Below are 14,687 nucleotides of genomic sequence, written 5' to 3'. Positions count from 1 at the left end.
GGGGGTCATATTAGTGCATTGACTATATTACCCTCGCCTACTTCATCTTCCCTGTACATTCAAGAACAAATCTTGAGGTCATTTCAGACCAAATGGAACAAATTTTATATATGCCATTGAACCCACGAGTCACGACCAATTCGAAAGTTTGAAACTTTTTTGATCTCTGAAATCTTGACTAAAAATTTGCAAAAAAAAATCAAATCTTGGTAAAAGATGCATGATTTCTGCTTTACGATCCCTTATGGGTTAATTCTGGTGACTGGTGGTGTCATGGGATATGCCAGTAAAGGAAGCACAGCTTCACTTGCTGGAGGTGTTGGTACTGGATTTGCTCTGATCTTAGCGGGTTACTTGAGTCTGCAAGCATTTCACAAACGCAAAAATTCATACTTTGCCTTGATTCTTGAAACTGGTATTACCCTTTTCATTTCATTAGAAAAAAACTGCATCTCATATTGGCCAAGCTTGGGTCTTTTCTGTTTTATTGTGCTGATATAGTATCGAATCACAGTTCTTGATTGTGTTATAGCCTCTCATTTATGCTTCTTGTTCTTGAAACAAGGTAGGAATAAAGCGTGCGTACACTCTAGCCTCCCCTGACCTTACACTAGCTATGTTGTTGTTGTTGTTGCTGTTGTTATTGTTGGTCAGATCCGAAGACTAGTTCTAATTTAGTATTTCTCCTCTTAAAGAATGAAATCTTCTTTGATTTTTGTCCTTCTAAGAAATCGACTGTCTCTTCTGAGCAAAAATGAGATGCAACCCTGGTGTCTTTGTTCTTGTGTGTTTGTTTCTTGTTTGGACTTAAAACTTGATGTGAGCTGTTTGTTCTCTGGATACAATCATTGGAAGGTACAATACTTTAGCATCTAATCGCTATTAGGTTTCCCTAGGGTTCATTTACCTTTCGAGTATCTGCTTGTGTGTTTCACAGATGTTAAGTTGGAGGTTGGTGCAGATCATTAATATTGGTTGAAGTTTGGAGCAACTATTAACAAAAGAGAACTTCAAAAATATCATGTTATATGAAGAACTAAACAAGATCAAAAGATATATGATTATGCATGTTTCCTCTCAGCATCTCCTTTAACAATGATCAGAAGTATTGTGCAAACCACCATCCTTTGAATGAATTCTGTGATAATCTTGGACTCTCTACCAGTTAGTTGTGTCAACTGCAATCTTAATGTTCAAAAATACAACTTTCCAAGTGAACATTTAACTCAAAAATAACAGTCGATTCATCAAGTTTGAAGCTTTCCAGGGAGTACATTTAAGACTATAATAAGCTGTTTTGACCTTGATCAGAACTCTGTAGTTTTCCTACTTGGTGTGTTGCTTAGACGAAATAGAAATGCTAATGCGGAGAGAATGTGCCATGTTCTTGTTTGTCTGATGGTAGTTTGATGTCCTTCTGATTCAGATAGAAAAATCAAAATCTCATCTTTTTTGCTTCTGTTAATGAATTTGCTTTGTTTATTATAATCGCGCCACTCACTTTACTCGATTCCAAACAGCTTGTGCAGCCATGTTAACATGGGTTATGGGGCAGCGGTACATGCAAACTTCAAAACTAATGCCGGCTGGTGTTGTTGCTGGTATCAGGTAACTGCAAATGAAAGCATGCCATACTCAACTTGCTTCTTGGTTGCTGTATTTTGTCCATCTTTTTTAAGTACACTAGGTTTGTGAGGTATGACAAATTTTATCATGGCATATCACAACCACATACCCAGTGTAATTCCACAAGTGAGGTCCGAGAGGTTAGAGTATACGCAGACCTTGCGTGGAATCGAGGCATCACATAGGATGATAATAAATGGAGATTATCGGCAGCAAAGTGTTTGAATCCTCGAAAAATGTACTACTTTTTGAGGATCCGACTCACGATATTTTTAAAAAGTCCAAGCAACATAAGGTAACATGCACAAGGCCTGCAGTTGCAATGTGTCTCTTTGTATTAGTGTTCGAGCCAAGCTTGCACACATCGACTATCGAAAAGTCTTTGTATCTATCTGTTTTGTTATAATCATAATATCAGGGCTAGCTTGCGAGCACCTCGACTAAAATAGTCTCTGTATATGATTTTCTTATATTTGTGGTGTCTGGACCAGTTTGCGCAGCTCGATCAAAGTGTTTTTGTATCTTTTGTATGAGGTTGATGTTATATTTATTTTGTTTTCTCACTTTTCTGCAGTGCACTCATGACTGGGTTTTACCTGTACAAAATTGCCACAAGAGGAAACCATTTTCCACTTAAAACTGAGTAATACCATATGATGATTTATTTTGGGGTTCCAATTTCATACTGTATGTATCAAGCTAAAAATGTATTCTTATTTTATACTCATTTTATAGAATTCAATGAATCAACTCTTATTTTGATGTTTGTTTATCACTAGTAAACATTTACAACTTCTCATCTTTTTTTTTGGTTTCCACAAACTCAATATTCGATATCTACATTGAAATGCAACTAATATAGGTTACTCCTCGAAGGTAGAAAGACAATTTCTGACGGACAAATTTTCTACGTGTAATCTGGATTTATATTTCATTGTTATCCACGTGTCTTGTGGCACTTCAAACTTTATTATAGGAAAAAATTAATAAACAGGACTCCATTTTCTTCTTGTCTTTTCTTTCAATGTTTTCTCAAAGTTTGGTGAACATTTGGTTTTTGCCCAACATAACTCTCAGTATATATGCTAAAACTTCCATCAGCAGCAGCAACAACAAATATCAGTTAATTTTGTCCATCAAAATCAGCAAAAACAACAAGCATCAATTAACTCTTCCACGAACAGATGAAAAAAAATCACTTAATATTTTGTTTCTGCTGGATTTGTCCATGAACCATATGTTGTTGTTGTTCCCTTTCTCTGTCTTTTCACTCAACTTATTATTGTCATAATATTGAGTTTGATTTGAAAAAATGTGAAAGAACTAGGAAATTCCATAGGGTTCAGGTTGAGGTGGGACAAATAACTCGTTTGGTGATAGATTTTAAAGTTTGAAACTTGAAATTTGAAAGGTAATAGGTATTACCTTTGATATTTTATTTGTTCTCTCCTTTTTGGGCTTGAACGTGCAGCTTGAAAAGACCAAAAGGTTCGTTATTTCCAGCAGATAGATAGAAGGAATGTGGTCAATCCCTATAAACTTGCCTTCTACGCGCTTCAATCACGGCCTCAAGGCAAGCAAAGATGTCCAAAAAATGTTGAAACAACTTATTTCAGAGAAACACAACATGAGTTTGACAGCAACTTAGCTTCATTCCACCAGGACCTCATCACCTGCTTGCTCAGCATCCCTGGAGAGAATAAACAAGAACTCATGTCTGAAAATGAAATCATTCACAATGTCATGCTCATCATGGTTGCCGGATATGAAACTTCATCTGTCTTGATAACTTTCATGGTTAGAGTTTTTGCAAAGAATCCAAACATTCATGCAGCTGTCCATAAAGGTAAGACCCCCTCTGAATTTCATTCAGACTCGAGTTACTCTTATCTTTCGGGTTTCTTCTAAATAAGTTGTGGGAATGCAGACCAGGAAGGGATTGCACAAAGTCACTCACTTGGGAAGACCTTGGCAATATGAAATACACCTGGAGAGTGGCCATGGAGACAATGAGACTGTTCCCTCCCATTTTCGGAGGCTTCAGGCAGACTGTAAAGGACAAAAGGATGGCAAGTAAGATCAAAATCCCCATCTTTGATTTTCCAGTCTTCAACCTGTTAATTTTGGTGGTACTCGGTCTGTTTCTGATTGGCGTAATCCAAATTTAACCACTGCTTAATGGCTGCATATAGATATTCTGGGTAACGGCTAAAACACACATGAATAGCTGCATTTTCAAAGAAGCAGAGAAATTTGATCCAGCAGAACACAGCATCTTTGCCTCCTTACAACTTTGTTCCTTTTGGAGGGGGAGCCCCGTATATGTCCTGGATACGAGTTTGCAAAGATTGAAACTTTGGTCACAATCCATTACCTAATAACACATTTCACATGGAACCTATACTGTACAGACGATTTCTTCAGCAGGGACCCAATGCCAGTACCAACTCAAGGATTTCCCATTCAAATAATTCCCAGGAAGCCTCTCTAGTTCAATAAATTCAATCCTACAATCTTCTCCAAGAGGCAGCAGACTTCGTAAACCTTAAGACTCATAAGAGGAATATTATGCAATAAGTTGAAGGGTATTACATCACTCAACTTAAAGGTTTTTCCCTTTGTCTTTCAACTATTTAGTAACACTGTGGTATTTAAGCTTGAGCTTGAGCACATCAACTAATGAGAAGGCTTTGTTTTTTTTCATAATCGTAATATCACAGCCAACTTGTGGGCATCTCGACTATCAAAGTCTTTGTATCTGTTTGTCTTTTTATAACCATGATATTCGAGTCAGCTTGTGTTCCTCGACTATCAAAAAGTTTTTGTACCTGTTATGTGAGGTTGATGGCATATTTATTCTCTTTTCAAATTTTGTGCACCTCGACAATCAAAGTCTTTGTATCTGTTTGTCTTTTTATAACCATGATTTAGTAGATGTGAATTCTTATGAATTGGTGTATACAGCCGGCTGAAAATGTACTTTTATTGAATACAATGGATTCTTTTTCGAGTTTTTAACTATAGTTTTGTGATACACTTGACTTTGCTTTCATGGTGTATCAATCTAACAAAACAATTATCGCATCATGATTTTTTTTTTCAAACACAAAAAGAAAAAGATAATGTCCGAAACAACATGTGCACACCTTGACTATAAAAGTAGATACCTACTATCTCCCACCAACACAAGTACCAGAGTACCGGACAAAGTACCTATGTTGTATCAATTTATCAAATAAATTATCAGATGTAAAGATCATCACCATTATCATGACATGATTGATTTGGACTCTGCACTACTTGTTTTCAATTAAAAATAAACCACAATTGTCCTGTTTACCAACACTCTTCCTGTACGACATGTTGGTCGAGTTAAAGTATAGTTTGGTATATCTATATGTGGTATATACCACAATCACTGGAAAGTATAGTTTGGCATATCTAGATGTGGATTATACCATAATTACTGAAAAGTATAGTTTGGTATCTCTAGATATGGCATATTTGTATTATAAGATACCATAGTGGAGCTGAGATACTTTTCCAGAAACCAACAAAGTTAACAACACAAGAAGATTATATAAAATACTTCTACTTCCTAAGCTCATTACCTTTGCACCTTCAATCATGAACTTTATAGTAACTATTTTCCTATTTCTACTCCCAGTATTCCTCCTCCTTGTTCGGAGGAGGAGATCATTGAAGAGGGTTCCACCAGGATCCCTTGGATTTCCGATCATCGGTCAAAGTTTTGGGATGCTAAGGGCAATGAAAGCCAACACAGCAGAGAAATGGCTTGAAGAAAGAGTACAGAGATATGGTCCTATCTCAAAGCTAAGCCTATTTGGCAAGCCCACTGTATTCATTTATGGACAGGCTGCTAACAAGTTTGTATTTACCAGTGATTGCTCTGTCCTCACTAATCAGCAGCCACAGTCAGTCAAGATGATTCTGGGCAATCGTTGCCTTTTGGAACTCAATGGTGAAGATCATAAACGGGTTAGAGATGCCCTGGTATCGTTCTTGAAGCCAGATTGTCTTAAGCGTTATGTTGGAAAGATGGAAGAAGAAGTCAGAATCCACGTCGAGACTTACTGGGAAGACAAGCAAATAATTAAGGTTTATCATCCCCCCCCCCCCCCACACACACACACACACTATTTTTGCATGTAACCTAAGACATTCACAACTAACTTTTGTGTTGATGATAGGTATTACCTTTGATGAAGACACTCACCTTCAACATTATTTGCTCTCTCCTTTTCGGGCTTGAACGTGGAGCTCAAAGAGACCAAATGATTCATTATTTCCAGCAGATGATAGAAGGAATTTGGTCAATCCCTATAAACTTGCCTTTTACGCGCTTCAATTGCAGCCTCAAGGCAAGCAAAGATGTCCAGAAAATGCTGAAACAACTTGTTTCTGAGAAACGCCATGAGTTTGACAACAACTTAGCTTCATCCCATCAGGATCTCATCACCTGTTTGCTCAGCATCCGTGGAGAGAACAACCAAGAAGTCATATCTGAAACTGAGATCATTCACAATGTCATGCTCATAATGGTTGCTGGATATGACACTTCATCTGTCTTGATAACTTTCATCGTAAGACTTTTAGCAAAGAATCCAAACATCTATGCAGCTGTCCTTAAAGGTAAGAACTCTTCTGAACTTCATTCAGACTCCAGCCACTCTATCTTTTGGGTTTCTTCTAAATAAGCTTGTGGGAGGGAACACAGAACAAGAAGAGATAGCAGAGACCAAGTCACCTGGAGAGTCCCTAACTTGGGAAGACCTTGGCAAGATGAAATACACATGGAGAGTGGCAATGGAGACAATGAGAATGTTCCCTCCCATTTTCGGAAACTTCAGGCAGACTGTAAAAGACATTGAGTATGGTGGCTACCTCATTCCGAAAGGATGGCAAGTAAGATCAAAATTCCCATCTTTGATCTCCATTCTTCAATCTGTTAATTTGGTAGTACTCAGTAATCTTCTTATTGCCATAACCCAAATTTGACCACTGCTCATGGTTGCACATAGATATTCTGGGTAACGACTAAGACACATATGGATAGCAGCATTTTCCAAGAACCAGAGAAATTTGATCCAGCACGTTTTGAGAAGTCAGCATCTTTGCCTCCTTACAACTTTGTTCCATTCGGAGGGGGAACCCGTATATGTCCTGGATACGAGTTTGCGAAGATTGAAACCTTGGTCACAATCCATTACCTAGTAACACATTTCACATGGAAGCTATGCTGTACAGATGATTTCTTCAGCAGGGACCCAATGCCTGTACCAACTCAAGGACTTCCCATCCAAATAGTTCCCAGGAAACCTCTATAATTCAATGAATTCAATCATACAATCACACATTCTTCTTCAACAGGAAGCGAGTTTTGTCAACCTCAAGACTCCATATTATGATACATTGCTGTTAAAAGTACACTAAAACTAGACTGGGTTTGACATCAAATTTGAATCTCCTAAGGGGAATACTCCATATTTTATGATGTATTCATGTCAAAAGATGTACACTTTTAAGGCCTGACAATCCAGCCACGATTGTTGAAACTTTATATTTGAAAGTTAAAAGGGCTAAAAATTAGGTATGAGAAATTGGAACTTCAACATGCATAAGCACAATTCTTCTTTTCTCTAGATTTAGCTATTACAGCTCAAAGTTATATAACTTCTTCTTTTTTTTATGAAGCTTAAAGTTATACACCTTTTGTTTACTGAAACTTGAAGACTAAAAGTTGGATGTAAAAGATGAAATTTTCCGTGGGGTCTGAGGAGGGTAGAGTGTATGTAAACCTTAACTTTACCTCGTAGAGATAGAGAGGCTATTTCCAGTCGACCCTCGGCTTAAATAAAGCATTTCCAAGCAGTTTGTAAAATGGAATTCAGAAATGAGTAGGAAAGATGAAATTTTTCAAACATACACAATGTAATCCCACAAGTGGGGTATGAGGAGGATAGTGTAGACCGACCTTTTAACCCTACCTCGTAGGGTTAGAGAGGCTATTTTCAATAGACCCCAACTTACAACAAAGCATCTCCAAGCAGTTTGAAAAATGGAATAGAGAAACGAGAGCAGGAAAGATGAAACTTTTCATGGGCATATTTGAGCACTTGTTAGTCCTTTCATGTTATGTAATTGATTCTTGGGTAATTTGTCAAAATTTTGAGGTTGGCACTGAAACAACTTTACTATAGAAAAATTGAGTGTAGATATCTTAAGTTTCGAAGGCAGAAAAAATAATTAACATCCACTTAGAATACCAACTCTTTTCCATATATACAAGTTCTTTTATCCCAAGCTCATTAAGTATAAATCTGAACTAAAATGTGGAACTTGTCAAGCTAGGATTCTGTCCTGTGCAACATTGATCAGGATGTGTAACACCAAACTTTGTACAAACTATTAGATAAGAGCAACATATATGTATATAGTCATCAGCAACCTTGTGCATTCTAGGATATTGTACTACAAGTATACAACCTGAGAACTGATGAGTGAAAAACTATATGCTTCTAACCTCTGAGATTACGAGGATGATAGGAAAACCGTTGTCAACAACTTTGTGGTCTGTAATATTTTGGAGGCATAGATGGGCATCTTTCATTCATATGGGGGTACGGATCAATACTATTGTATTCAGGTAGTTCCATCCGGTACTCTCCTCGAATTTGACAGAAAGGAAGGCTCACATTATCATCTGCATTGCACCACTTTGGCAACCGGCTTGAATTGTTCTCGAAAAACTTGAGAGAGTAAGCATCTTTAATCTGCAATCCCAGCAATAAATATGTTACTTTTTGAACTTTAGAAAGTTGAATCCAACATGATACTTCCATGTGCTTTTCAATTAGATGACCCATTAGACCTCAGGGTCAGCAGCAAACAAGTAGTGCAAGAATTGTAATTTTCTTTTTTCAGAATGATAAAAGAATGATGCAATAGTTTCACAAACATGAGCAATATTAAGAGAGAGGATTGGATAACTTTCCAAGAATTGAGATACTTCTAGTTTAAAATTTGGTTCCTAACTTCCACATTTTTTGGCACTAAGATACTGAAATGTATGCAAGAGTACAGTAAAAAACTTCCTATTTTAGGGAAGTGGACAATGGACACAATGTTTGAACTTTAGACAACCCAAACAATGCGTACACCAGCTTATTTGGAACTAATACAGAATTGTAGCAAGGATTGCCGAAAACATGTACTCCCTCCATCCCAATTTACGTGATGTAGTTGGAATGGATACAGAGTTTAAGAAATACTGGAAAGACTTTGCAATGTTCAAAATACCCCTAAAATAAATGAATTTTAAATAGACGAATACACTTCTGTAGACATTTTCCCAAATAAGTGGGACCCAACATGAGTAAAATAGTATCAATAAACATTTGCCACATAAGGAAATATGTCATTCATCTTGGGATTGACTATATAGGAAAGTGTCACATAAATTGGGACAACGGGAGTATTTAGTAGGGATGTGAAGAATAATAGGAAGAACGAGTGCAAGATACCTCACTACATATACAAACATGTGAAACTCCCCACCCCCAACAAAAAGAACACCCGCCATCCACAAAAAGGCAACCAAGAGAAAAGGAAAAGCAGTTTTAGATTCATCTAAGTACAGATCATGCAAATGTCCTGGAAACCAACTCACCGTGAATTCTGTAACCTGAATTGAGCTTGCAAATTCACCAAATAGCCCTGCTTCCTTGTACATCTCAAGAATAAAAGCAACACATGATGTCGACTTTCCATCACTATAAACCCAATCATCCTGCTCTGGAATAGCCAACAATTTGGCAAAAGAGAATCCACGCTTTTCAACTTCCACAAGAATATCAGGAAGACTAAGGTTCTGCATGGAACAATATAGATCAGCATGTAGTATATGTCAAGTCAGTCATAGAGGTCTACACTAACTTAGTTTCGCTTGAGATATATGAGAGTTCACAAAGCACAGTATATTTTCAGTATAACAATGGCTTTATGCCATCAATCTCTGTAAATACAGTATTCTGATATTTAAATTAGTTACTCAATCAGCTGCTTAAATAGTGTATTATCCACCGTTTTTATCTCAAAAAACAGAAGCATCTCATGAATGTGATTATACAAAAACATAACCTTAGTTCCGAGTCGCTTGTTCAAGGCTTCATTCCACATGTTCGCAGCATATGCAGGCTGAAGGTGGTTCCAAACAGTCATGACAGAAGCAACCTGCACCACACATCACTTAAACATCAGCAACAATTTTATAAAGTAACACGTTAATTTTTAATTGGCAGGAATCTTTTTATTTTTTTAAAAAAATATGAATAGGAGAGCGACTAATGGCTGAATCTCAGTGCAGCGTGGTACCAAGGCCACTCTGCCACTTCCAATTTGCAGGAATACAGTAGCAATTATTGAACATACTAAAACCAAGTGCCACATGGTCCACTTTAACTATAACGCCTGGCATTTCTACTTGCTTAATGTCGTTATCGTCTCTTCCCACTCCTCACCCTTCATCCTCCTAATTTCTGATTCAAACTACCTATCTCATATCACAAAGAGTAATTTCAAGCTCATTCACGACTCTATGGTGCTTCAAGTTTCTTACACCAAAATACTATTTTAGCTCTCACGAGACACGAAATATTAACCGATCATCTATTTACTGCTTAAGCTTCACATGCATACTTTGTGGAGTTCTATGCAACACTAGACTCATTATAGATAGTTAATAGCAGTGAAATGAAGCTCTGTGAGAAGAAACTGATGATAAAATCAAGTCGAAATTCAAATGGATATACCCTTATGGAAATTTTGATACTGTTTGATACAAAAAACCAGTGTGTGAAATGCATGCGTTTACCCAATTTTACTTCATGTCCAACAATATTATTTCACTAGCAGAGCAACTAAATATGCTGAGGTCTATGTTACCCTCTATTAGTAATTATTTTGTTTATTTGTGAGGACATAATCCAGTAAAGAACAGCTGAGTATAGTCACAAACCAGAGGAATCGGGAAGTAGAGGACCGTATGAAAGAAAGCAGCTTCATATAATGCTGTAAGCACAAAATTGGCAAGACTGTACTGTAAAATAATATGCATTACCAGATTAGCATCCAAGGGTGAGGGGTAATTTCCATCAATTGTGTCTATCCAGCTAAATATTAAGTTGTGGTAACCATAAGGCATGCCTGCCATGCTTTTTGCATATTCCCAAGCAGCAGTTTCATTAAACTTGGCACGGAGGTCAGGGTGCAAAGGCAGCAACGCAATATGTGGATTGGAATCATCTTTTTTCACCTCAAACTCCCACCACTCTTCCCAAGGCAATATAGCAATAACATCTTCTCCCTGTAAGGAAATGTGAAGAATAAAATTGGTGCAAATATGATATAGAGATTACGTTATCAAATATATGGTCATTCATGCATAAAGTTTTTCTTAATCTTCAACCTCCCCCAAGGTGCCTGGGCCGAGTCAAATACCCAGAACCACAGCAAACAGACCTCCCTTTCTATTTGTTAATGCGTTGGATATGTGTCTACTGCATGTCCACAAGTTGCAATCTAGTTAGTTGCGCTTTAAGTTTGTGCAACTGTTGAATGAGGATCATACCTTTTAATATGATACTCATACAACGTGATATTTGAAGTCAACGTTGTAATATTCATATCCTTATCAAAAAAAATTGTAATAATCATACTGATATCTATAGCTGTATACGCCACAAAAAGTGTCGCTTAAGGCTTGCAAGACAACAATCACAAACTTGAGATGTTTTTTTCCTTAAGTTTGCTGATTTGAATGTCACTTTAATCCCTTAAATTAATTGTTCCAACGTGTATCACTTTTATCTCTTTCTTTTTTATTCATTTGAGATAGAGCTCTTTATTCCTTAAAAGTTTGATTCGCTATCAATGCTCCTTATTACTTTGTCAAAAATCCAGAATTCCCTAAACATAAATCTTGAAGTTTTTAAGGAACATGGACAAGAAAGTACGAAAAGAGATGAGATAATATTCTATATCACAATTCTCTTTCTAATCTTCAATTTCTCTATTCCGTAGCAGACATTGCCGTTCGTATGAAAAGAGATGAGATAATATTCTCTCTATCACAATTCTCCTTCTAATCTTCAATTTCTTTATTGTGTAGCAGATATTGCCCTTGCTCCCCAACATAAGAAAGAGTAAACACCAAATAATAACATAATGTGAAAACATAATAGTTTAGGACTCTACCTTATCATTCTCATTTCCAGATTCGCCAACCCATAGTTTTCCTTCAGAGTCTCTCAAGCAAACAGCAGAATGGCCAGCATAAGCTCCCGATACCCATTTCTCTAAAGTCTCAAAAGCACCCCAGCGACCTCTGATTTTTGATAATGCAAGAAAATCTCCAGAATGTATGTCATCAGTATTAGTAAGGTTGGTAACCCATGGCTGCGGACGTTTTTCAAATGAAGTACCCATATGTTTCTTGAGAAAACCAATATTTGAGTTCTCACCCCATACAGTATTAGAGAACAAAGGAAGAACATCCCATAGTGCTGAAAGGGTTCCTAACATTCCTGCTTGCATTAGGAAAATTGAGATACCTTTATGTTTGACCTGTTTCAATTTTATTCCATTAGTACAATGAATTATGCTTAAATTAGTGCCCTTCTAACTTCATTTAAGAAATGATAAGGACTCACATATTCTAACTCAGCCTGAGACTCCCACTCTTTGATTTCAAGAGTATGTTCACGAGACAATACGTAGTAGTCCCATGTTACACGATATGGGGTTGCAAAGACGTAAAGGTCCATACATGTCCAACTGTGTGCATTGCTCACCTGCAAAATATTTTAATTTGAATACAAACATTGATATATGGAGAAGTAAAAGAATCCCACTGATAAAGCATTGACATTATAATGGGAAGTGTTTCCATCCAAACGTTGGAAAAGAAGGCACAAAAGAATTATAAAGCAAGTAAAACATACAATTTATAATTTTCATCAATAACCAATCCCATATACTATGCCGAAAACAAATAATCATTATTAATAATGCACACAGATTTAGCCTTCCAAAATGTTTCCACTCTCAACAAACACCATAACATTGGTTTCCAACATAGCTGAGCTACAATTCAACTAAATTTTACCTACATATAGTCAATGCAAAGACTGGGATTCCGTAAAAAGATGCCTCTCATCCACACGGGGGGAAAAGTTTCAGTGAATAACATTAATCAGATACAAGTCAACTTTTGGAGTTCCCCGCGAAGAGGAGTAGAGCAAAGAATCAAGATTATGTTTACTTCCACCTATTTTTCCACATCTAGGCTACCAATCAAGAGATATCAAATAGCAAAGGATAACCAGGACCAGCAGCGAATCACCAAGATCAATATTCCCCGTAAATGTACTCAAAAAGAAAATATACTAAGCACAATAAATGAATCAATCAACTATGTCTCAATCCCACCTAATTGTGTACAGCTATATAAATCCTCTACATCCATTCCGCTCCATCTGTATTTTGGCAAATTATCGATTTCTCTTCTCTAAATCAAGAGGATCTCATATTTATACGAGTCTCTAACCAGACTATAAGTCTACTGGTGAACACCATATACTTAAGTGTAACTTTAACAACTAATCTTAACAGAAAAATACTAAAAAAAACAAGTAAAAAGGTCTCATTTTTCACATCCAATTTACAAAAAGGAACAAAATGAAGTATAGATCTACGGTAATATTACGAGTTCATGTGAGCCCAATAACTTTTGCCAAAGCCCTGCATTTGTAACAAGAAATCCACCAAATATCCATAAATATTTGACCATGAACCTAGTTATTACTGTATATTAACTTGAGTCGTTAGGGGACCCATAAAATTCAAATCTTGGATCCCCCTTAGTTCCCAACCTCCCCAATAAAGAACCATATTGACTTATAAGCTATAACTATCAAAAAACTCTTCTTTGGTATAAGGTTGCACTCAATCAATAAACACATATCCAAGAACTTCTACATAAGAAAAACAATTAAAGATACAACAAAACAATATGAAATTTCGAAAAATAGCAATAGCAAAGTAGTTACTTGAACAGGAAATCTTAATAACTCAGTTGATTGGCAAGCTAAACTTTCACGCTGGCGAAGATTCAATTCCCCATCTTGTAATCCCCTTCCCCTACCCCTACACTTACCCCCAAATATATAATTTTAAAAGTAAGTACTTGAATAAATAGCTATATAGATTTGGGGAAAACCTTGATATGAAGGGTTCCTCCACCAAATTGACTTTTAGATTTGTTGTGAAGCTCCAACCAAGCAATATTCTTGAAAAAGCAAGCACCTTTCCACTCCAATGTATTATTCCCTTCAATTGAAGCAACCCCAACAAAAGAGGGCATAATATCTACTGCACTGTAAAGGGAGTTTAGTATAGGCCATGAAACTTGTCTTGGTAATAAAGGCAACACATCTTTTGGATGAAATGGTGTTTTAAACCCATGAATCTGCCATGAAATAAACTGAAAAAGAAACAAGAAAGTGATAAAGCTGTGATTTTTCAAGATTACAGCCATGGAAGTCTTCAATGGAAGCTCCGTTTGTTCAATATCAAGAAAATTGTTGGACTCTAGAGCTCATAGAAAATGGATTTTTTCACCATTTATATGAAAATTTGCTTACGTGAAGATCTTTTCCATTTTTTTTTATTTCGGTATATTCAGGAGAAAATGACAAAAATGGTCGTTTGAGCATATGTACATTGAAATACTCTTTTTTTTTGTTGTTGATAAAGCAAAAGAGATCCTCTCTTTTAAACTGAATAAAAAATTAAGACAAATAAATTGAAACGAGATTTAATGAAAATAAGCTAAAACAAAAGTTTGTCTTAAATACCAAATAAGTTTGCATATTCTAAAATATGCAATATAATAGAGGAAAAAAGAACAAATATACCTCCAAAATATCGTAAATAATATTTTCAGATGTCGTTCCTCATATATTATAATTTTGAGACATTGA

General features: G+C 36.4%; 3 protein-coding genes and 1 pseudogene across 4 annotated transcripts; 3 read left to right on the top strand and 1 right to left on the bottom strand.

Annotated features, from left to right (window-relative positions):
- Positions 1 to 51: 51 nt before the first annotated feature.
- LOC107025872 (protein FATTY ACID EXPORT 5-like) lies at positions 52 to 2,394 on the top strand. Its single transcript, XM_015226647.2, has 3 exons — positions 52 to 415; positions 1,521 to 1,608; positions 2,201 to 2,394. Exons 1-3 carry the CDS (start codon positions 217 to 219, stop codon positions 2,271 to 2,273), a joined length of 360 nt encoding a protein of 119 aa, XP_015082133.1. The 5' UTR covers positions 52 to 216; the 3' UTR covers positions 2,274 to 2,394.
- Positions 2,395 to 3,069: 675 nt separating this feature from the next.
- On the top strand, positions 3,070 to 4,419 carry LOC107025873 (annotated as a pseudogene).
- Positions 4,127 to 7,207, top strand: LOC107025871 (cytochrome P450 716B1-like). Of its 2 annotated transcripts, XM_027918214.1 has the most exons (5): positions 4,127 to 4,234; positions 5,294 to 5,745; positions 5,838 to 6,279; positions 6,365 to 6,552; positions 6,669 to 7,207. In XM_027918214.1, exons 2-5 carry the CDS (start codon positions 5,383 to 5,385, stop codon positions 6,972 to 6,974), a joined length of 1,299 nt encoding a protein of 432 aa, XP_027774015.1. In that variant the 5' UTR covers positions 4,127 to 4,234; positions 5,294 to 5,382; the 3' UTR covers positions 6,975 to 7,207. The 2 variants fall into 2 exon arrangements, with proteins under 2 accessions (XP_027774015.1, XP_015082132.1); XM_015226646.2 differs by lacking the exon at positions 4,127 to 4,234 and having other exon boundaries at positions 4,727 to 5,745.
- A 665-nt stretch (positions 7,208 to 7,872) lies between these two features.
- On the bottom strand, positions 7,873 to 14,412 carry LOC107025870. The gene is made up of 7 exons (XM_015226645.2): positions 13,925 to 14,412; positions 12,357 to 12,497; positions 11,902 to 12,270; positions 10,766 to 11,011; positions 9,787 to 9,879; positions 9,317 to 9,517; positions 7,873 to 8,420 (listed from the first exon to the last, which is right to left on the bottom strand). Exons 1-7 carry the CDS (start codon positions 14,240 to 14,242, stop codon positions 8,205 to 8,207), a joined length of 1,584 nt encoding a protein of 527 aa, XP_015082131.1. The 5' UTR covers positions 14,243 to 14,412; the 3' UTR covers positions 7,873 to 8,204.
- Between the last annotated feature and the right edge of the window lie 275 nt (positions 14,413 to 14,687).

The sequence above is a fragment of the Solanum pennellii genome, chromosome 7 (genome assembly GCF_001406875.1).
Source record: "Solanum pennellii chromosome 7, SPENNV200".
Lineage (NCBI taxonomy): Eukaryota > Viridiplantae > Streptophyta > Magnoliopsida > Solanales > Solanaceae > Solanum > Solanum pennellii.
The sequence above is the reverse complement of the archived record's forward strand: the minus strand, read 5'-3'. Positions and strand labels throughout refer to the sequence as shown.